Below are 25169 nucleotides of genomic sequence, written 5' to 3'. Positions count from 1 at the left end.
CATTTTGTTTTGATTATTTAGTTTTTTTGTAATTGTTTGGGGCTATAATTGTAATTGAAGTTTTGATTAATTGCACAGCCCTACTGGCATTTTTATTTGCATACTGTCACTTCTCACGAGATGTTGGTATTCTGTTTAGGTTAACTGTCCAATTTGTTATCATGACCCAGAATAATCATTTCCCAGGGTGCTCATCATGATGTTCAGCTGTTATCAAAAAGAGAGTCTAGTGTTTGTTTCTAGTGTCTAGAGTTTTTATTTTTATTTTTATTGTTAAACAAGAACAATATCCATTGGAAGCATTGGAATATTTTCACCAATGTTTAGTGATCGGTAATAAACATAAAGACAAATGGCTGTTTAGTTAAATATCTTTTCAAAGCTCTCTCGGATTTCTTTACTTTCTTTCTTTCTCTCTCTACCTTTCAATATATTTGAACTCAACAAAACCTCAGCTGTCAGGCAGAGTTGACAGATTCTCTTTTTAATTTTTTTTTATGAACAATAACTCTCAGAAAATACGAACCATTCAGCAGTTCAGTTAGAGGAGAAATTATGTTTAGGTTCCTCGTGAATGTGAAGTGTTAAAACATGAAAATCCTTCATTTGTGAATACATTTCTATAACTTATGAATAGATAAGACATGAATAGATAATCACATTTAAAGGGTAGATGAAAATATTCTTGAGAAATTATAACTTTGATGCTTAACTCCACTGCTGTGTTGGGAGTGTGTGTGTGTGTGTGTGGTTTTATCACATTTATTCAAAATAACTTGATGAAATGAGATTTTGGTTGCTTTTTGTCCGTGACGGGTGATTGATTGACATCGTGACCTTCCTATTTCAGCCTGTAACGGTGTGTCTGCGTCGCTTCTCCATCATCCATCACAAGTTGGGATTTTGAAAATAGTTCTTCTCATGGCCTTTAAAACTGTTTGGGTTTTATCTCTGAGCTCAAATGATGGCTCTAAATAATCCTCGGGATAAAAGTGTCAATTGGAGAGTATTGTGCATGTCATTCTGCAGTGGGTTACACAGGAAGCATTTCCTTGTAATTACCTCGGATGTCTGTGGCAGGCTATTGCAGCCTGGAGGCTGTGCTGCTGTGTGTGCTCAGTGCTCAATCACTGGAACCAGAGAGTCCCTGCACAGATATATAATACAGCTGGAGCTGAACTCTGAACGCTCCTCAACTCCTTCTCCACTGCTGCTCCCTGAAGTCCTCATCCCCTCCAGCTCTCCTCCTCTTCCTTCAGGCAAGCCTCTCTCTCTCTCTCTCATTTCTGACTTCTAATGGTGTAAACTGATAAGCTGGCGTCGGCCATGAGGGAGCCTGGCCGCGGCACCAGACGAGCAGCTCAATCTTCTGGACCTGCCGGTCATTGCCAGTCCCGGAGTCAATGCGGTACATGACATACGTAGTTTATAAGTCCATTATCGGAACATCTGTGTCCCCAGTCCCCCACCGCTAACCACGACATACTGCATTATCAGTGCTAAACACGTTGAATTTAAGGAGACTGTAAACTGTTCAGCAGATGAGCAGCAACATTAGCATTCAGTGTAGAAACTACTGTAGTAACGACTCACCTCAGGGCTCATGCTGGAGCTACAGCAACAGCTAACTACAGCACCACCGGCAGTTTGAATTGAATGTCACGTGGATATTTTCATAACTTACTCAGTAGCCCACTCACTTTCACCCAGTCTTGTTCGCTCTGCATGGGCTGGGTCATACTTGGGTTCGGTACAGTATGTATTATGTTGCGTTTCCTTTATGAATCGTACAAGAATAACCGGCCCGCAGTCTGTTCTCCAACAAAGCTTGACGTCTCGTTGAAACGGCCGCACATCGAGCAGAACAGAACGAGCTGCTCCACTGTTGTCTGTTGTGTCGCTTTTCGATGTCGGTATTCGTTGTTATCCCGTATGACCCAGGCTAAACTGTCCGCCGTCTTAAATCTTAGAGCTGTTTGGCTTCATACCCTCGCAGAAAAGGTGAAAAAACATTCAGGAAGAGGACGATGATATCTGACCACCTGACAAGTTGTCAGTTTTGTTTTTTTGTTCATTTTCCCCTCTTGTTTGAAAAAGTACTGATAACAGTGAGACTGAATTATTTGATTCTCTCTTTTTGTTTCTTTTGTTTACTTTCACGTTACGACTTATGCTGGAAAGAAGGTGTAAGCAGAGCAGCTACGTCAGTAAAGCGAGATGGTGAGACGGTTGCAAGCGGTTTGAAATTTGGACCTAGAGTTGTCCTTTGAGAACGATAAACATAACAGACCATGGTCTGTTATGAGTGTTTCACCTCATAACAAACAGGCCTAGTTGGCAGTGATCATGGCGGTTGACTTCAGCTCAGCAACGTTACATATGTGTTTGCTGGGTGAAATGAGCCGGGTCCAGCAGTGACCTTTGCCTGGATTAATCTGTGCTGTGTTTGCCTTAGGATTGCTTCCTGCAGGGGAAAAGGGTTAATCGTCATGCTTGGGGCAGATTTGTGACTGACTGGATTAAGTGGGGCTCAGTGTTGGACACTCCACTAATCTTTGGCATCCCTGCCCCTTCTGGCTGTTGGGGAGGGATTGTCCAACTGACTGACCAAGAGAGTGATTAAATGATGATGGAGAGGCTTATTTTGCTTCTCACCCACCCACATGGTGTCAAATGACAAATGTAGAAACACGTATTTTTGGTTTTACTTATGGCCCTTTTCCGCTATGGTCCCTTATGGCTCGTGTCGGCACGGTTTAGGTTGCATCTCCACTAGGATTATTAAGTATTTTTAACCTCTGATCTACAGTTCGGCATTGTTTGGCTTGATTTTTGTGTCGGACGTCTCTTCCTGTGACGGAACTCTGCCCAATCAGTGGCCGGCAGTCTGGCACCATCACGCATAGTACCTACTCAGCGCGCTTGGAACCTTGCCAGAGCAGGTACTAAAAAAAAGTACCTGGCACCAGGTGGTTCGCTAGTTCAAACATAACTGTGCCGTGCCATGCCGAGGCGAGGCGAGTAGAGCCAGTGGAAACAAGCCATTAGTGATTTTGTTTTTCTACATCCCACCGTCCAGTCGTCTCAGTATGAAATACAGTGCAGACTCATTTGGTCTGAGTGTCACTGTTGATTTAACACTTTACAATAGTTTCCACTCCCTTGTCCCATTGGGAGTCAATGATTATCAGAGCCTCCTTAGTATGTTTTAGGTCCAATGTGAACTCTACTCTACATGTGTGAGTGTGTGTTGGCAGAGCTCTTCTGGTTCTGCGTTGTGTTCCATTTCTTTCTGTCACACATGGCGGTTGTCCAGCTGCAAAAAAAGAAAAATATTGCTAAGAAAATTGGAATGGACCAACCAAATGTAATTGATTAGATTATTTGGGTGAAGTTATTGTTGTTATTTTAATCATTTCTGGAGTTTTGACTTTTTTTCATAACACAGTGACACGACCGCAGACCTGTATAGATTATTATAATGTGATAGTGTTTGTTGTCTGGTCTGCGAAAGTTAAGTTTCCATAGTGATAAATCAGAATGTGTTGTAGATCCAAGTATACACACACACACAGACACAGACACAGAAAGAGGTTGCTAGTTGATTTACGGACGATGGATGTCTTACACCTGCAGAACCACTGGATCTGTAAACCCAGAGTTCAGTCACAGAGCAGGAGACAGTCTGCTCACACACACATGCACGCACACAAGTCATTCTTTGTCGAGTTTGCACATGCATGTTGTGAATAAAAGCCAAAATTCATTTAATACTTCTCTCTCCCACGTCATAGATGTTTTTTTGTGTTGTCACTGTCACAACATACATGGTTAAATAAGCACGGAGCAGAAAAGAACTGCTCGTCAGCAGCACACTGACATCCTGCTGCACTCTTTGACCTGTAAAATTAGATTTTTGTTGTTTGGTGCATATTAGATTTCACAGTAATGCGCAGAAAGGACGAGAAGGACCAGCAGGAATACTCATAAATATATTTCCTCTGGTCTGGGACATCTTTATCTTTGATCTTCAACTCATAATTGGAGATTTATAGTTTTTTTTATTGTTTTTTAAACTGATCTCTGAAGCTCAGACTGAACAATATCATACGGTTTCTGATTCTAAAAGTGACTTGCCCACACAAATTAGGGCATAAAACTACACAGAAACATCCCTCAATGACTTTGGGGAAAAGTCTCCAATTAAAAACTTCATGAGGCATGTTTTCATTGATCATCTTGTGTTGAATGTAGGTTCAAATGGCAATTTCGATCTGTGTGTTTCTCACTGTGTTTGATTCATGGAAGTGTGTGTGCTCACTGGTTTTAATGAAGTGAGTTGTTGCAGATGTATTTATAGTGTATAATCCTTAATTTTTTTTTCTAAATCGCACATTTGGATGGAAGCGCAAGACTTTTTATTCTTCTCGGAACAACCATTTGTCATCAGAACAGACGTGTTTGATTGTGTCCTGTATCTCTGTCTCCTCTCACATGCAGGTGTATGTATGTGGTTAGGATGTCTACACACACACACGCACACAAAGTGCTTATCTAATATCAAGACAAGGACAGTATCTATGTGGAGATGAAAAGAATAGCGACTCTCTCGGTCTCTTTTTTTCCACACACACACACATTCACATTTTCTCTCTCTCTCTGTCTTTCTCTCAGTTTCAGGATTAAACACACAGGCCATGATATCTGCTTTCCTCCTGGTCAGCACTCTCCTTCTCTCTTACACACACACATACACACACACGCGCAGAGGATGTGTAGCTGTGGCGGTGCCGCTCTGTCTGTGGTTATATTTTTGTCTGTGCTTTCTTGTAGGCTGAAACAGAGGAGATGGGCTGTGGGTTTATAGTTTACATTCAGTTCAAATTGTGGCTTTATACATATGACCGAAAAATGGCTTAACATATTTGAATAAACTGGGCTTGTTTTCTTGTTGTAAACTGAGGTCACATGACTGTATAGCTGCTTATAGAGTCTGGTCTGTGCTTTTCTGTTCCTCAGTTGTTCACGCTGTGGTTTTTTCACTGCTCCATTCAACCTTGATGACGACCGTCTTGTGACACTTTGTATTTAAGTTTTTATTCTAGTTGAGATTATTCTCTTACCACCGATTTCTTGAATAAGTGCAGTCTGACAGTTTCATTTTTATTTTAATGTCATTGTTCTTGCTCTGAGGTGTTCTGATTCCAGGGTTTTTACGAGATGATGACAATGATGAGCAGAGACTGTTTATCAGTATAGGTGAATCATATGGATCATATCAATTCTTCTTCTTCTGACTCTGTGACATCATGCTGCGATTAAGTGTCACTTTATCAGTCAGTCACATCCTGATGTCTCTTATCACAGCATCAGTGTAGTGATGTGATGACATTTTAAAGACTCACCTACTTTACTCTTAATTACATCACCTTTACAGTGGGATTTAGGTTAATTGACCTTATTATAGCATCATATTTGGAAATACGTATTAAATACGTATTTTTTTCTGACACCAACAGAGGCATTGATTAATTAAAGGGAGGCGGGCTACCTGTCCTAAAACACACTTGAGTATCTAGTAAAATGACTTCACATCACTCGTGTATAGCCTGTAATGAGAGCTTTACACCAGGTATGCATTCAAAATGGAAGGAGGACTCTGATTTAATGGTTCATCATAGACTTCTTGTGCATCTGAATTCCTTGGCCTTCGTTTGATTACATTAAGCTATTGCCTGCGTATATGGAGTGACACACACACACACACACACGCGCGCACACGCCGTCTGTCTTCCGTGCTCGGCTTCCCCGTTAAATCCACGGCAAGCGGCGGAAACCCAAAACACATAGTGATGAAGTTCGGTTGACTCGTGAAACAGGAAGTGGACGGGGAGAGTGAGACATCAGCGCTCATAAAACTCCTCCCGTCATGTGACCAGCGATGATGGGTGTCTTCCTGAACACTCTCCCATCTCTGTGTCTCTGCTCAATGAAGGTCAGTGGCAGCGTATTGATTCTGGCCGAGCGTCTCCTCTGCATACTGTACCAAGCTTTTTATAACCTGACTGACAGAACCACAGCCTGCTGCTGCTGCTGCTGCTGCTGCTGCTGCTGCTGCCTCTGTCTCCCTGTCTGTCCTGTCTGTCTGGGAGGGTTTATTTTGTTCATTTATTAGTTATTATGTACTAAACCTGCTGTATATTCACTGGCCAACGTACTGTCTTTGTCGGTATGTAACTGATACTGCTGCATTTTGTATTATTATTGTGTGTTTTAGTGGTGAACAACCCCCCCAGACCAAGATACACACACACACACACACACACACCTCCTCCTCCCCATGGCTGGTTTTCTCAGCAATCAATATTCTGCAGTGGAGCTCCTCGGCCTGCGCCCTGTTAATCCTTGCAGCATGTGTGTGTGTGTGTGTGTGTGTGTGTGTGTGTGTCCAGCCTGCTCGCCTCTTATCAATATCTTCACCTCTCTCTCTCTCAGTCCAGAAATGATCCTCTCCTCTTCCCTCCAGCCCTCATCGATCTCAGAGAGAGATGGATGCAATCAGAGAGAAGACGCTGTTGCTGGACTGAATACTGAGCGGCTGTCATGTTGACTGACAGGAAGTCAGTGCCTTAAATGTTCCTCCAGCCCGAGTGCGTGGCGGTCAGACGGACGTGTCTGCGCGCGTTTAAACGTGGCTCCCGTCCCGTGTCCCGCTGTGCGCTCAGCACAAGCCACCTTAGATACTCATCGTGTGCTTTCCTATCGCATGCTCATGGCAAGGGATCACTGTGCTGATGTGATGATTATGGTCAAACAGTGATGTTCACGCCCACCTGGTTTTTTTTTCTTCACCACATTGCCTTGGGTTCAGTTTGTGTGGCCACACAAATGACTCACTTGGAAAGCTGCATTTTAATAGACAGGCATACTAATTGAGCTGAGGCCTCTCTGTGCGGACTTCGCGTGGGTGTGTGGTTTTCACTTTCCTCCCGCAGTCTATAAGCATGTAGAATTGTTTAAACGGCAACTACACGACGTGCAAGTGAATAGTCATCTGTTTGAAGTGGGAAGGATTCAATCTCAGACAAACAAGAATTGGAATGGAATAGAAAAGGAAAGAAGTTGGATGTGTTTGGTGTTTGTCTTTGTAATGCATCTTGTAAATGATATGCAGGGAGGAGGTTTTGTTTCACATTTAACTTTCCGTTTTGACTCCTGATGTGTCTTCTGTTATTGTAGTAACTGAATAACTTCTGTAACTGAATAACACAAAAATGAATTGAATGACACAAAAATGAATTGAATGACACAAAAATGAATTGAATGACACAACAATGAATTGAATGACACAAAAATGAATTGAATAACACAATAACAATAATTGACATCCCTGTGACGGTCGTTGTTGGTTGGGTATAATGATCAAAGCAGCATATGCATGAACTGTCTTATTGTTGAGAAACCATGGTAACGACAAGTGCTGTCTTCCACAGTCATGTGATTTCTGTGAGCTAACAGAGGCTCCGTGTTTAAACCCAAATATTAACCACAGTGGATCCATGCTGTGTTAACACTCTGGATTTATTTAGATCTTATGGCTGTAGAATTGTCAAAAAAGATATCTGGCAGCTATTCAACCGTTTAGGAATTAAGGTACTGAGAAGCTGAGGTCACAAACATGTGACATGCCGGTGAATCTTGTCTGTGATTGGACGGTCGTTCCGTGGATGTCATGAGGGGCTACTGTAATGACAAGTATACGGGCACAAAGCTCTATTTCCCTGCGTTCCGGTATCCATCCGTCTTCTATCGCTTTATCCTCCCCGTGAGGGTTACGCGGGGTGTTGTGCCAATCTCAGCTGATATGCGGTAAAAAGACACTTATATTGTCTTATAAGTTAGGACAGCTTTGGGTCTGCAGGGGTATCAAAACGATTGAAGATTTTTTTATTCTATTAAGTCTTCTCTGATTGTAAATGTTGGATATACAGAAATACACGTCCATGTGTGAGCAGCTCACAACATGTGGTGATGTCATAAATACGTCATGGGTGTTTTAAGGCAGTCAAACATGGGTGACTGCATTAAAAAGGGGTTAAAGAGTTTCAAGGCAGGCAACGCAGGGTGGTGATTTATACTCATAATCTAGTTTGTCATGTTTACAATTAAAAAGTTTGGGAAGCACTGATTTAAAGGGTCACTTTAAATCAGTTTAGATTAAAACGTGTAAAACGCCTCCATGTGCTCATACTGTACCCAAACACACTCATTTCATAACAAGGACACAGTGGTGTGATGCAGCCACACGTTACACAACCAACAAGAGCTGTTTTCACTAAACGTGATGATGGTGAAGAATGAAGTCATCTAATTGATGATGATTGTGGAATCAGAATTCCGTCAAATAAACATCATAACGTGCAGCCAACCTGTATCAGTTTCCATAGGAACCAACAAACAGGATGGAAAGAGGCAGAGCGAGGCAAAGAAAGAGGGAGTGGCTCCTACTTCTGACGGTTGTAGAATAAGAACATCTAAGATCAGTGCAGCATGAGAGGGTGGAGACGGAGGACAGCAATCGGGGGGTGGTGGGGGGCAGAGTTTATGGCAAAGCAACGTTAAGGGGGAAGGACAAGGTGGCAGGCTGATGAGGAGGAGAGGGCAGCAAGGGATGGGGATGGAGTTGGCAGGATGGAGGGATGGATGGGGGTAGATTGGAGAGAGGGGGGAAGGTAGGGAGATATAAAGGGAGATGAATGAGGAGGTGGGATGGTGGAGGGGAGCGATGGGTGGGGGAGGTAGGTAGGTGGAAGGATGCCAATTTGACAGCTATAGGGAGGCTTCAGGGTCCAGCTCTGCACCAGCCACCACTGCCTACAAAACAAAGAGAACAAAGAGAGTGTGCGGAGCACATTTCCAACCACCCCCTTCCCCACCTCCCTCCCCATCCCCAACTCCTTCATGTAAAGCAACACTGTCCACCTTAATTGATTTTCCTAATGAAACTCATTTCACTCTGCCAAGCTGTTTACATTGTGGCTATTGTGATGAGATGCACGTCTGCGGTCTGAAAGAACTGAGTCTAAATTGATTCTCCTGAAACTCTCAAAAAGCTAAAAACTCTTTACTTTATTGCACTTTTAAAGCAACATCATTAATCGTCGGGGTCAAAGTGTGATTTAATTTATTAGTATTTCATTTAGGGTTGGGCATGATTTCAGTATCCAGTGTCTGATACTAAAAACCTTCCTCGGATGTTCCTGCAGAATATGACATATGTCGCTTTTGCTCTTAGCGTAAAAGTCCGGAAGAAAAGTGCAGAAGAGGTTATTGAAGGGAGGAGGAGAAAATGGAGGATGAGAGAGAGCGAAAACATGCTTCCTTCCGTTTGTCCTGTGGCTAACCTGATTAGCTTAGCAATGACATGGGACCAGATCCGGCTGTTCTGTTCTGGAAACACACACATACACACACATTTTGAACTCTTTGTGTGGACACTCGTAGTCATAATGCATTTCATAGCCACTTACACTAACCAAAACCTAATTGTAACCTTATCCTTAATCCAGGTCCTAACCCTAAAAACAGCCCTTCAAAGTAAAGGGCCAGACAAAATGACCCCACAGAGATAGGTTTTTACAGTTTTTGGACCTCACAAAGGTATATATACAAGTACACACACACACGCACCTGCACATCAACAACCGAGACATCTATTGTCCGATTTATTGAAACATGCTTCAGTTTGCGATGAAAGACTAAATTAAAGAGTATGACGGCATTTACTGCATTTACATGTAACTGAAAGTTGTGCACCTGCTGAAAGGTTTGCGTAAAAGCACCTGAACACACAGGAAACCACCGACTTTTTCTTGGAGCGAGGAACTCTGCAGCGCGTGTGTCTTTTCATCCATCCATCAAACTTTTCCCAGATTTTGTTCTGTCTACGTCGTACAGTCCTAATGTCCACTTAGACATAAAATGTCAGGATTGCCACGTGAGGGTGTTTTGTGAGAAAAATCGCTTGCTTAGATTCAAGAATGAGCTTTTTAGACTCTTTGACCATTGACCTTACTTTAATTCCTCTAAGTATGTACACTATACAGTGGTACATGACTTAAAGACCTGGAGATAATCTACAATTTACAAACCACTACACCCTGCAGCATGTCAGTCAAAGTTGTTGTTTTTTTTTTATGGTGGGTGCCCTTTACTGACGCAACCCTTCCATTTATCTGGGCTTGGGTATACACTGCAGCGTCTTAGTCAAGGTGCAGCCCTGACACTCACTGCTCCCTGTGTCCTACTGTTGTACTGAAGAGTCTGCTCCTGCAAACACAAAGTACACGTGTGTACAGTAGTAATTATCTTGTGATGCAGAGAGACAGAAAGGAAAAAAGCGGAGAAAGAGCAGAGCAGACAAACGGAGACGTGAGTTATTAAGTTGGTCCAATCACTCCCAATCCTGTTTGTGTGTTAATCTATCAGGCGGCAACGCTGCTGTTCATCTGTATGCAGATGAGGGCGACTCATTATTTAGACCATTGATAAACAAAACACACACACACACACACACACACACACACACAAAGAGACTTGTTGCTCTCCTCAGTTTACTTATTCAGCAGCCACTGAGCAGTGCCCAGGGGATTCAAACTTGCAACCCTCTGGTTACAAGCCAAATATTAGTTAAGTGGGAGGAAAATGAAGCTGAATAGCATCTCTTCTCAGAGAGCTGATGTCTAACAAATGAATAACATGAACAACATAATGACAGTGACAGAATAACTAAAAATCTTCTATTTTTTTTACTTTTGTAAAATTAGATTACACTCTCTGTCCATTTGCCATTTATTAATTTGTATTCTTACATTTCATGCAGTTTAATTATAGTAAGTAATGTATAAAATAGCTATATTTTACATTTTAATTGCTATATTTAAATATGCAATGACAATCATGCAATCTTATCTGCTGGATATGTCCATTTTTTCTTTTGTTATTTATTTAACAGGGGAAAATGTGCATTAGTTGGTGTGTTTTTTTTAAATGAATCCATATTTGGTGCTCAGAGAGGAGCAGGTGAGTGATACTGTTTGAGGTATTGAATTAGATTAAAATACAACCGAAACCTGTCACTGCTCTAATATGTGACTTTGGACACTTGAATACGTGTATGTTTGGGTTTTTAACATGCTCAATATACTATATACTGTACGTCTTGCTTTCCATTTTTTTTGCAAACAAAACAAATAGGAATCTAAAGTCTGGTTTATCTAAATATAAAGCCTGGTTTATATATATGACATATTGAGTCATAAATATGGCGGCGCTCACACTGCCTGGCACAGAGCAGCGTTAGATTATTCGACTAATTAGATCGTGAATAGTGTTTTTGCATGGAATGCCCATCCCTTATATATTACATCACCATTATACAGCATTACTTACAGTACTTGTAGTTTATTGCAGGTATGACTTTATGCACCTTCATTTAAATCAGTGAAGACCTCACAATGTAACAAGACATATTTTAAGAAAAAGGACTCCACATTCAACTGCTCAGTGTCTGAGAAATGACTGTTCTTTAATCTCAAGACGATCGGCTCCTTGAAACCTAATCAGTGCTCATTTTCCAAGAGTCTTTATGGGAAGTGAATTCAGACAGATTTAAGCATACGATAGCTTCTACTTGATCTAATATGAATCCTCGGTTCTCAGGCTCCGCCACAAAGAGATGTAGGCTACCGAGTGATTATACCACTGAGATGATATGGTAATTGAAAATGAGTTAATGTGAGCTGGTGATGGTAGTAATTGAAAAGGAATTAAGACTAGATTAAAATAAGGCCCTATTTGATCATTTGTCAGAGTTGATTCATGTGCCTCGCCGGTGAATTAACAGCCTCCAACTGTCTCCGAGCTGATTAACATGCCAATTTGCAAGTTTGCAGTATCGCTCACAAAGTACAATGTCTGTAATGCATTTACAGGGACATCTTTGTTCAAGTGGAATTACATTTAGCTCATGAGTCTTTGTTTCTTGCTTTTATAGGTTTTCTGAACCTGGTCCTTTCAGTGACCTTTAATTATGAACTGATTTTATTTCATTCATATATGAAAGTGTGTCATCTCTGTGCATTCGCCCTCACGTGTGACACTTTAGGCCTTAATAACAGGAAGCTACTTGGAGAAACTGCATTTAATTGTTGAACTGCTCCACAGCGACATTTAATAAAACTGGACTCGGAGGCATGCCCATGTCAGTGTTGTCATTAAAGCAGCAACTTTATTGCTTCAGTTGTAATGTGACAGTAATGTACGGGACACAATCTAGCTGCAGCTGCAACAATTAGTTCATCAGTTATAAAAAGACAACGTAAAATGTGACATAGCTGTTTTTCAGTGTCGTAAAGTGAATTTGGTTTTGGAATAACAGTTGAATATCACGTGAACTGTGGGAAATTAGCCTTTTTTTATTTTTGTATCTATTAAGAGTGATTGAACAATAATTAATTGCGGCCCTAAAACAATGCAGGAGAACTGATTACAAAAATAAGGGACAGTTTTGATAGTGTTTATGTGTTAATGATCAGACTTGCTTGTGAAATTCACGGTTTTCTATTCCTGTTAGAAATGACCACAGTGCCTCTTCTAGCATCTTTTTTTATTTATCATCTCAGATTAATTGTGTGAATTAGGGCTGCAACTAACGATTATTTTCATAATTGATTAATCTGTCGATTATTTTCTCGATTAATCGATGAATCGTTTGGTCCATAAAATAACAGAAAACCTTAACAAATGTTGATCGGTGTTCGTCAAAGCTGGAAATGATGATGTTCTCAAATGTCTTGTTTTGTCCACAAACCAAAATGATTAACTTTGAAAAGAAGAAACTAAGAAAATCCTCACATTTAAGAAGCTTAAAAGATCGGAAATCTTGTTTTAATCATGCTTTGAACCGATTAATCGATTATCAAAATAGTTGTCGATTAATTTGGTAATCGAATAATAATCGATTAATCGATTAATTGTTTCAGCGTTAGTGTAAATTAAGATGAAGTTGCACTCTATTATTGTCTCCTTAAAGGCCTTTGTAGTGTTGGCTCCTGATAATGCTTGCAAAACGTGACGGAACACTAGAAACCTCTGAACACACAGACAATCACTGCATCTGTGATGATGATGTTCACCCTCGGTTCAGCTGCTATAAAGCGATATACTTCAGTCCCTATAATACAGTCAGACCGAAGGATGCCACTGATGGTGTCTTCAGTAATCTCACAGAGGTGTTGCATGCTCACCAGGAAATGTCTCAAGTGCACTTTTAACAGTGGGTTTTTTGCATCTTTTCTAAACAATCTGCCCTTTATTAGACACACTGAAGCTTGTCTTGTCATGACACAGCAATCTGGATTACATAGCTGGCTCCAGAGCTACGTTGATGCTTTCAGTTATTGTGTGTGTAGTTGTTCTGGCATGCTGCCTGCGTGGTTGCTGCGAGGAAGCTAATCCAGTGTGATGAGTTCAGGGAAACTCCTCCTCTGAGAACGCTCTTTCAAAGACAGATATGGGTCAGTGCTGCCACATGGACTCACTGCAGGGGCTACATGGATAATGTCGTGTGTATGTAATGTAAATGTTTTGTTTTTTTTCTTCTCTAAATGCAAAGAGTAGGATCCCGGGCAAGTGTCTCACCTTTCTAAGTGACTATGCAGTGCAACAGTTCACAAAATCTGGAACATTTGAAGCTGTAGAATAACAGGACAGGAGAACAACAGAGTACAACAGCAGCAATGTTGTCTTCTGAAAAGTTGTCTGTGCCCTTTTTCATGTACTGCTTGTAGCTATTTAGATCTTCTCTTGTCATGTCCTGAGTCAGTCTCTCGCAGGGTTAACCCCTCACCAACCAGTATGTCACCCTTTGTTTTCTTATTGCTACAACAGCCACAGTAGCACTACTCCCTGTGGTGTGATACTGTCCAAATGATGCCTCAGAGGTTGTTGTTTTTTTTTCAACACTGCTTTTGTCCTGACTTTTGTTTTGATGACCCATACTTTTTTTTATTTCCCCCCTAACTATGTCATTTTTGATCACTTTCCTTTGTACCGCTGAAGGTGCATTCACTGGACCTGATCTTTGTTCATATCTTGGCTCAACCATTCTACCAGAGCAGTGCTTATTATTCCATTTATAAGTACAGTACATGCTGCTGGGTCTTTCTTTATGGAGTTTGCATGTTCTCCCCTTCTGCATGTGTTTTTTTTTTCCGTGTTCTCCAGTTTCCTCTGACAGTTCTAAAACATGCAGAGGTTAATTGGTTGTTAATTGGTTGTTCATCTCTGTATGTTGGCCCTGCGATGGACTGGCGACCTGTCCAGTTTGTAACACGCCTTTCACCGCATGTCAGCTGGGATTGGCTACAGCTCCCTGCATTCCTTGCTGATTCAGTCTTTTGTCCTTTATAGGAATTCCTCTCAGTGTATAGACTACATCCAGTAATGTTAATAAAAATGTGTTTGCTTTTAGTGTTAATAAAGTCAGAGGATTTGCTAAACTTCTGTTAAGCTGTCTCTGTCCCAGTGAAAGATCTACTATTTATTAAGCGTTATATTTCATTGAACCATTTGTACTAAAACACTAAATGAATATTACAACTGCTTATAGGTCCACAGGCAGGACCATGTTTGTGTTGCTGAGGTGCAAACAAACCCATAAAATGATTTCAGACCTGAAATGTGATGCCAAAAACCTGTTGCTCTTATTTCACTGTTTAATCCCATGTAGAGAATCCACAGCTCTTAACTGTTTTCCTCCCCGTCTGTTCTTCTGTGGTCAGGATGACAGTTCACTGAGCAGTGAGGAGGAGGCCGAGATGAGCGAGCCCACATGGCTAGCAGCTGATCTGGGAGCAGCGTCTGACCTGAGTCCACCGAGTCGAGAAAAGAGGATGCGCCACAGTCCCCAGAACGCACACAGCAAGGACGACGATGGTAAGGCTCGTAGCGTTGAAGATAATGTGTGTTTTTTTTTATTTCATATTGCTGCTGTAGAATGCACACATTGTCGAGGGTCGCGGAATTTGTTCAACCCATTAAGGACCGAGTATCTTAGAATGGAATTTGGTGTATTTACCAGGAGCTGGTTCCTTTTATTCTTTGTGGAATTATTGTTCACTACTGTGACCGTCATTAGGATGATGGCAGACAGTCAGGGGACAAAAGGCCAATTAAGACATATCTCGGTCATGCTTTCTTAGCGCGTGTATATTTGTGTCTTGCACATGTACGTGTGTGAGGGAGGGAATGGATGGCATACTGGAATGGTGCCCTAATGCATTTAACCTGACATTATTGCTGCCACTCCTGTCAAGTGTTCCAGAGCAAAGACAACAAGGAAGTGTTGTAGTGAAGTGCAGCCTGTGTACGTGTGTGTTGATGTGAGCTGAATTGAGGGTATAGTGCCATGCGGGAGTAAGTGCTCCAACCAGTCTCCATCAAGATCTCTCTCTCTCTCTCTCTCTCTCTGTAATAAAAACAGACTGAGAGATAAAACCATGCAGATGAGGTTCAGGAAAAGGGGGCAGGGCAGGTAGAGATTAAGCAGAAGGAGAGTGAGAAGAGATGCTGTTGAAGAGGCTGAGGGAAAGAAACTGGCATCAGTTGAGACGGTTGGTGAGCATAGCATCACGCGAAGGTGGAAGGATTGAGGAGGCCAGCTGGAGGGAGCATGCTGCTCAGTGTGTGTGTGTGTGTGTGTGTGCGCGTGCGTGCGTGTACAGTAGGTGGCAGAGTGTTTAAGGCCTTGTCATTAAAAGGTCACCCACTTCCCTACACCTGATATAGAGGCTAAAGGAGGGTTGTAGGCGTCCAAATGCCACAACACTCAGAGGAGCTGAGTGCCTTTCCTGCTCAATTAGACTCCAATCCATGAAGAGAGACGGGCTGAAAAGACTGCTCGTATTTCTCTAATGCACAGGAGTGTTCAGAACATTTAAAACACTTTGCTGGGCTTGAGGCACAGCTATGGATCTATAATTCAGGAATTGTTCAGGGTTCCCATCGGTCTTAAAAGCTGACATGTTTGGGTTTTTGCTTTTTGTCCTCGCCCTTTAAAATAAACCCCTTAAACTTTGTCCCCCATTTGCTACATGATATCTGGTTACAATCAGTGTGTCTCTATAAAATTCTAAGGTTTTTTATGTTTTATATGTGTATATATATATATATATATATATATATATATATATATATATGAGTCTAAAAACCCTCTTTAACACATCTTAAAACTGAAACTGTGGTGAAAGCCAAATTTGCAGCCGTGTCGGCAGGAGCCTTTTCCTCTGACAGAGCTGCTGCTGCTGCTGCTGCTGCTGCTTCCTCAGTTTGAACATGCAGCCAAAAAGCTTGTGGTTGATCTGACTCCCAGAGTTAATATCAGGTGGGTGTTTTCCTAACCAGCAAGCTGTCAGGGCATTTAACTGGAGTAGGCAGCTCATTTCAGCACAGCAGATGGTCCAGACACACACACACACACACACACACACACACACACGCCTATGTCCAGACCAGCAGAACTCTGTAAATCACTTTTAAGAGCCTGTGCCTGCCACCTTGCCTTTTTCCTTTTCTTCTCCACTCAACTTAACAGTGACAGCTGATGTGAAAAGCTTTTATTGTATAATGGTCCGAACTGGCGGTTTGAAAAGTGTGGCTGGTGGCTGACTGATGAAGCCAGGAAAGACCTGTGTTAAAGGTTGCATAAAACAGCCAGTGGCCATTAAATGAGCACATACTATATCTGTGTCTGATATTAGATTAAAAGTGCAGCAGGTTTCATTGAATGAGCACACGTTGGTTGGTTGAAGCTGGAATGAACGAATGAATGAATAAAAAATAAAGAAAACCTCACTTAAATTGATGAAACAGCTGTAAACTCTTGTACTGTATTCTAGTCAGGCAGAAGCAGACAGCTTGAATTTGAGAATGCCAATTACTACAGTTAATTATTTTGCCACTGTCACAAATGACAAATTGATGTCAGTGATTTTAATACCTAATTTTAGACATTTGGAGCTGTTGTTTTGTTTTTCTGGACCTTGACACGTCCACACAATCCATCATCGAAGCATCACCGGGGAAAAGAGCATGGCTTCCTTTATTTCTGAAAGCCTTCCCTGAGAGATATGTAGTTTTCATCCGACAGCTGCAAATAAAGTGCCACTGGCAACTCGGTGCACTGCAGCACGACTAACCTTGACTCGGGCTGTCACTGTGAATTTATTCATCTAGTGCCCTAGGATCCAACCTTGAAAGGAACTCACAGTGGCCAGCGGGCGAGCTGGGTCACCAGACCTGCTTGCAATTGCAATGGACTCATTTCATGATGTTTACACTCTGTGGCTTTCTGAGTGGGCATGTCGGCATGTATGACAAACTGTGCGCGAGCACTCTGTGCCTCTCCACATCTCTGTGGCTCCAAGGGTCCATATTCTTTAAGAGTGGCCCCTTCACTGCCTCTCAAATCTGGCCAGCGATGAGCCTCTCATCCTCCCCTGAAGCTCCCGAGCGACATCCACATGAGCTCCCCTATGTGCGGCTGACCTACCTGCCCAAGAGGCTCCTGTCTGCCGTGCATTGGAGCAACAGAGCTCTGCCTCTTATTTCCTGGAGGCTCTTGTTCTGTAGGAAATAGCTCGTGATAAAGGAGGCTTTTCAGAAGATAGAGTTGAAATTAAAGGTCCTCTCCATTGGGGACAAACACTGAGGAGAGGGGAGAAGAAAGGTGGAGTGTGGAGGAAGAAGAGGGGAAAGGGAAAGACACAGAATATGAAAAATAAAGGATAGCAAGAACCTAGTATGGAAGGAGAGAGAATGTTATAGATAGATAGACCAGTACAATGATCTGAGAGAAGAAAGAAACTCTAGTGGACTATAGCTTCTACACCATATCCTTTCTTCCATCCCTGTACATCCATCATTTAACAGACAAGCTTTCACAACCGGTTCCTGTATTCTGAGTGTGAAGACAGATGAGATTCAGGTCTCTGAAGATCAGTGTCGCACTATAGCTCGTACTAAAACATGTTGTCATGAGCCTTTTCATACTTCCACTGTATTTTCCTCCTCTTAAATGCATGTCATTATCTTGGTATTATTCAGCTGCCGGATTGTTTAAATTGTGTCCCCTCTACCGTAAGCTGGATCATCTTTATTGGGAATATGGGACCTAGTGGTATTATCTGGAATATTTCCACATGTACACATCTAATGCCAAATAAGATCTTAACCACGATTGCAGATATCTGCCATGTGTATGAATGAACGGATGCCACTAGAATAGAATATAATCACCTTTCCTTCATCAGGAGGAATTTCAAGCAGACAAAAATGACAGGTTGAGGATTTTGCATGAACCCATTTCAAAAACTAGAAGCTCATTAAGCTTCCTAAAGGGGAGGTAATTACGTGGAGGGTGAACATATTAACATGTTGTGTTGTAGTTGATTACTGCGCCGTGGATAATATTAAATACGATTAGAGATCAACGAATTGGAACTACTCCACTCAGCCAAGTTTTTGTTGGATGTTTTGTTGTTTTTATTAGGTTGTTCTGAACAGTGATGAAGATTAGCTCATTTTACATATGAAGTTGTGTTTTTGGGCCTGACTATGACAAGTCATTATATAGTTTACTGTTTAGCTGTTGGTCATAGAGGCTGTCAGGTGAACAGGAATTCAGCTGAATTTGCAGTCAATAAAGACACAGAGAGAGCAGAGTTTACCTTCCTCTCCACTGCACACACACACACACACACACACACACACACACACACACACACACGCTCCCAACCATACCTACTAGAAGACTACATGTCCAGAAACCTGTCTCACACGCTCATGCATGCATGTAAAAGTGTGTATATACTGTATGGAAACATAGTAAACATGCACGTGCACACACACACACACACACACACACACGCACATGCACGTGCATACACACACACACATTGACACTGTAGGCCAATGGCCCACATGCTCTAATGTGTTCAAGCAGAGGAAAGTAGGGCAGTGGGCAACAAACGTCAGGATGACTTTTATCCCCTTCCTCATCCTCATCCTCCTCCACCCCCCCCACCCCTGCTACCCGGCGCTGAGAGGGGGATAAAGGGGAGAGGGGAAGTGAGAAGGGAGAGGGTCTGAACTGCAGCATGGACAGAGGGATGGAGTTCAGACGTTCAGCTGAAGTAGAAGGAGAGGAGAGAAAGGAGCAGTGGATTAAATCGTTCTCTCTGACACTCTTAAAGTGGATGTTAGTGGACCAAGGCTAACAGACTGAGACTGAGACCAAAAGTGTTGGTTTTCCTGAGAGGATTCAATCACAAAAGCAGGGGATAGGGATGGTAATATGTGTGAATGTTTATAGGCAGTTTAGCAGCATTCTCCTGAAATACATGTGTTCCTGTGTGCTCCACATGATTCGGTTCAGTGCCAGTGTAACAATGTCAGGCATTCATTTGGGAAAGCTTGTGTCTCAGTTGTCAGTCATGTGTTATTCAGCCGTTTCCATAGTCTTAGTCTTAATGTTCCTGTTTTTGATGCGACCACAGTTGTCATGCATTGTATAAATAAATAAATAAATAAATAAATTGCATTAGAAACTATTCTGAGGTTTAGTCCAGCATATGAGAGGTTGTTTTATTGATATCTCTTTTTTTTTTTTACTTATTCCATGAAGACTTTTAACAAGATCAAATATTTGTCCGGGAATCTACACAAATGAAGTCCTGTTGTTGGTGTTTTGTGTAATCCTCTATAATCCGGGAAACTTTGCAGTTTTTTTGATCAAAATACATGGTATTATTAGACTTGAGTAGAGTAGATCTAAACATTTTTAATTGTGGACATGTTTTGTAGCGTGTATTTGCTGTTTCCCAAGAAAATGTGAGGCTACCTAAAAAAAAAAAGGCCTGATATGCTAAATCAGTTGTATTGCCAAGACAACACATACAGAATGTCTGATCAGCAAAGTATGTGTTCCATAAGTAAATACTGTCTTTTCTTTCAGTTCCTATGGAAAATAACACTTCTCACACTCTCATATATTGCTTGGTTTAACACACACACACACACACACAAACTTGTACACTGCTCGTACCTAGTACGTGCCCAATTATCTTCAAACACTTGTAGTCTCAGCAATGCCCACACATTAGCGTCCCTGCCTGTTCCTGGGAACCGAGGTTATCTTTCCCAGCTGCACAGAAGCTTAGGAGGCGAGCACCAACTATAAAGCTATACAAACTTTCTCTGTGCCTCAGAGCCCTCTTTGACCTGCCTCTGAGCTGTTGTCCATAGAATGAACTACGCTTCAACAACCAACTTAGGTTATCCAACTTTATTTCTCCCCATCAGGCACCTTACGACAACTTTTGCCACCATACTTGTGAAAGTATTTCCTCCAGTGAAAACAACAAAGTCAGCTTTGTGTCGGCAGATAAAAAGGATCATTGAATGTGTGAGCTCACTAAATAACAGATACATAAAGCTCACTAGTTAGTCCGTCATGGATATGTAGATCTAATCAAACCTATGCTGGATTTAACATATTAAAAATAAGGTTACAAAACCGTGGATTCATGCATTTTCAGTTTTAGGTCGCTGTGTTTGTCAGTCTGTGCCTTTGGACCATTAAATATGCACATTTTCATCACACAGACATTTTTTTACCAAATGCATCTGAAGAAGAGGGTGTATGTCGTTTGGTTTTTCTACTTGATTTTGCATCATATGCTTTCTGTGTTTCATAAGCCCATTAATCATCGTATGTGTTTTCATGTTTTTTCATGAGGCTGCATATAAAGGTGTGTTTATATGTGCTCTTGCACTCATCATAAATGCATGAGTGTGTGTGTGTGTGTGTGTGTGTGTGTGTGTGTGTGGATGCTCTACACTGCACTGGATACAGTGGCTACACAGGCGAGAACACCAGCTGTGACTGAGCACAACCTGTTGACATATTTATGTTGTCTGTCGTATGTACTGTCTGTGTGTGTCTGTGTGTGTGTCTGTGTGTATGTGTGTATGTGTGTATGTGTGTGTGTGTGTGTGTGTGTGTGTGTGGTAAGTGCAATTATCTGGCTGACTGCTATAGTGGAGTCAGAAGCCTCCTGCCTGGCTATAATGAGGTCTGGAGCTGTGAGAGATTCGAACCTCTACAACCTCTTTCATAAGTGTCTGTCTAAACTCCATAACCGCTCAAATCAGCACGTGTTGTGTGTGTGTGTGTGTGTCCCCCTCCACCCCCCCTATCAAAAATGCCCCAGGTGTAGGGGTAGCATGAAACACAGAAGAATAAATCAGCAATTGGCCATTAGGCTGTGTCTTCTCCGATGTGTGATGCACAGTATTTTGTGTAAATGACATGAGGTCAATTTGCAGCAGCTGGAATTTTCTAAAGCACTTAGTAGGTGAAACAGAAAACCCAGCTGAAGACAACAGGTTCGGGCCACTTATCTGTGGCTTCTTGCAAATGTGGAAAATCACTTATCAAAGTAAACAAAGCAGGGGGAAGAACATTATCAAAAAATGACTCCTCAAAATCATGCCATGTTTGTTTCTCTTCCCATGTCTCTCTCAGGGTGGCAGTGTCGTTTTTGTTTTCGTTGTTTGGTGCTCAGCCAAACTTTACCACCACTTCACTTTTGTAGCTATTAAATAAATCCCCATGAAATGTAGTCGTGATTCCATAATGATGTATCATCAAGACTTTGGTGATAAAGTTGACGTTCTTCACGTATTTGGACTGAAATGACGGAAATCTATGGAGAAGGGTGAACATTATACCTGTTACACATGAGCATAGTTGCATTGTTATGTGTTGCCCTGATTCAAGTTGTAAACAAACAGAAGTGGATTTGTATCTGTGAAATGAAAATACTGGGAAATCTGCGTTATAAGTCTAATTTTGCAGTTAAAATGTCCTCTATTCTCGTTGTTTTTCCCCTCGTGTCAGAACATTCAACCCGTCAACCCCGTGACCTGGTTTTCACAAAACCTGTTAAAAGTTCAAGGTGCCTGCATGTTCCCCGGAGCATGCGGTGGTGTGGGTGGGTGAGGTGGATGTTTTCAAGACCTTGGGAGTGTCGGTGTGTGTTCTCCTGTTTTATGGTTTGGAGGGTTGAGCATCCAAAGGTTGCTCAATAAAATACACATATGTCCCAATGTGAAATTTGTACCTGTGGTTATCAGCCAGCGTGCTCCTTGGGAAAATAAAGCAACGCAAACACACAGACGTTTCTTTCATAAGACATAAGCATTTTTGACATATAGTGACAGCATCGTCATATTAGTAAAAATCCAATATAGTATACATACGAAACCGGTTTTTGGTGCTATGTTTAAGTCAGGAATAGATGCTTCCAGCCGTAATTACAACTTAAATGACGATATTATGTCTCATAACTACAATGAATTACTCAATCATGCACGAATGAACCAAAACAGTTGGACAGTTTTATTCTTCATTCATTCAACTCATGTCAGCTTGTCAATTGTTTCACTTCTCATGCAGAACTAATTTACTGTGAATAAATATACAGATATGATTGTCACAAAATGAACCTCCTGCGGCGTATTGAGATTGAGATTTATTTTTACATATAAAGTATAATTTATTGTGTGTTTAAATGTGGGAACAGACGGAAAAAACAAGGGGAGGTGATGCGCTTCAGTGATTACTAATGATTACTTCCCAATGCACCGTACATATGTACATTAAATCCAGTAGGAGTCAAACAAGCTGCATAGTGTGGTCAGTGTGTGGTGGATGGAAGATGCAGACAAAGAGATGTATGAGGGAAGAAGTCTGTGGAGAACAAGTAGTAAACTGCAGCGGTTTTGCCCTGGAGGTGAAGGAGATGAGACAGATGTGCTACAAACACCCAGATATTTGAGCTTCAACTCTCTTTGGCCAAGGAACATCTCTACCCATCCATTATCTATCCATTACTTCTCCTTTGGTTCTTCTTTATGTTCCTTTGATTTTTTTTTAGCCTTTTTCATTTATTTCTCCCTATTTTGCCCACACACATGCAAAAACCAAATGTATGTCACCATGTATGTTTTTACTGGGTTCCTGTCCAGCAGGAAGCTCTCATTTACCAAAAGACAACTCTTAGAATTAGAATTTGTTAAAACAAAAAAACAAACAAAAAAAGGGATGAGGATCGATCTTCCTCCCTGGTACGTTGTGACCTTTTGTGGTCCATTATCCACAAGTAGAGCCTCTGGGGTTATGAATCACTTTCCACAGGACACAGAGAATGTCAGCTGTCAGTCACTGTGGAAAAAAATCACTACACCTCAGAGGCTAAGAAGATGCTTAGGAGGGACACCAGTCAGAATCATCTCAAACTGAAGCTGAGACACCATTGTTTCAAACGAAGGTGAAGTTTCTTTTGCCATTTTATTGAAGCAAATATCAAATAACATCACACTGTTTTTGAAAAAAAAAACACCAAATAAAATAGTCTGTTTCTTTTAAGAGTCAGACTCAAGCCAATAATAATAATAATAATAATAAAAAAACAGTTGTAAACTCAGGTATAATTTTCCTGACAGATAATCACATATTTACAGTAGTAAGCAGATGATTTGTTTTTTAATGAGTCTCTTGATGTGGCTTTAATGAAATCACAGCTGCAAAGAATTTCACTTTCTCTTATTCATACATTAGTTTATTGCCTTCCTGCTCACAACTTCCTGTCCGTCTTTCTCTCTTGTATACGTTCATTCCACCACATTAGTAGAAGGTGGTTTTCTTTGTCCACTTTACTTTTTCTGTTTTATTGTCGTTGGTGAATGACTCTAGGAAACTCCCCTTCAGTGGAAACTGTCTATCTGCTCATCCTTTCACATTCTCTCTTCTTTTCTTTCCTTTTTTCGCTTGTTATTTATTGTTTTTATTGTTATTTTTCTCATTTCTCAACTGAAAGAAAGGAAGTGAGATTGAATGTGTGCACAGTCAAGGGCACGTCGTCACCCTGCAAAGAGCTGCAGTGTTATTTTCTGAATACACATACAAGCTTCTCTCAAACGGCAACATTAGCGACGTTTTATTATCTTCAAGCTCTTTCTTTTCCACTCTAATGTGGTTTCTGTGTGTGTGTGTGTGTGTGTGTGTGAAATGTGTTTGTTTAGAATCGTATCTTTATATCGGTGGGAAGAGGATGTGCAGTTCCTTCCCTCTCAAGGAGTATAGCTTATTGATCTCTTATTCACACACACTCTCTCTCTTTCTCTCCCTCTCTCACACACACACAGTGAGCACATCCTTTTATTTTAGAATTGGATGTGATTTATACCAAAAATCAAAATTTCTGCTACTGACAAATATTTTCGTCATGACAGGGTTGTTATTTCTGAAATAATGTATATGTACATGTACGTCCTGTGATCACCTAATTGATTAACTTCTCCTGAGCTGACAAACTTCAATCTAAAATCCACCAAAACACATTTTAAAAGAGCTTTAATCCACATCTCACAGCCTCCTGCAGCATATGGAGTATGCTGTGCGTAGATTGTTATTTGGTGTTTTGCACGCGTGTCATTTCCATCAAAATAATGGTTATTCATTATAAATAAAGGTTTGAGCTGCTGTCAGTTGTAAGTACAATGTTTTATTGTAGTAGAATGGAAATGGCTATGGTTTGCCTATTTAGAGTAGCTTTTACCCTACAATGGAGCCAAATGATAACATAGCGTAAAAAAAACGCTATCTGGCATGCAACAACCTGTAAATGTAACTAAATGCATTGCTTGGTTGCTTTTTTAATTCTTATCCGTGCTACCAGAGAAGCAGAGGTCAATTCAGAAGTTGTGGTTTCTGCAGTAATTTCAGTAAAGTAGAGTTGCCATCGTTTGAAATAACAGGTGACACGGACACAGAAGTGGATAAATATAAGCACAATAAAAACACAAGGCTATATAGGCTATTTTACCTACACCTGAACACACACACATACATGCAGGAGGACCTTTTGACACTGTGTTTTATGAACATCGGCCCTTGGCCTTGTCTTTTGAAGACAGATAGGATAGAGGGGCCGTCACCCCGTAAACCTTGGCCCTGACTGAACTGATAGCAGCAGCTCTTTCTT

At 41.3% G+C, this 25169-nt stretch overlaps 1 protein-coding gene across 2 annotated transcripts in view; it reads left to right on the top strand.

Annotated features, from left to right (window-relative positions):
* Positions 1-25169, top strand: part of LOC131468009 (nucleolar protein 4-like) — a 100402-nt gene that overhangs the window by 43180 nt on the left and 32053 nt on the right. For both annotated transcript variants that reach the window (XM_058641829.1, XM_058641830.1), the window contains one exon: positions 14844-14997. In XM_058641829.1, the coding sequence (XP_058497812.1) occupies positions 14844-14997 (154 nt within the window). The remainder of the gene's footprint in view (positions 1-14843; positions 14998-25169) is intronic.

This window comes from Solea solea, chromosome 11 (genome assembly GCF_958295425.1).
Source record: "Solea solea chromosome 11, fSolSol10.1, whole genome shotgun sequence".
Lineage (NCBI taxonomy): Eukaryota > Metazoa > Chordata > Actinopteri > Pleuronectiformes > Soleidae > Solea > Solea solea.
This window is presented reverse-complemented; position numbering and strand designations above follow the sequence as displayed.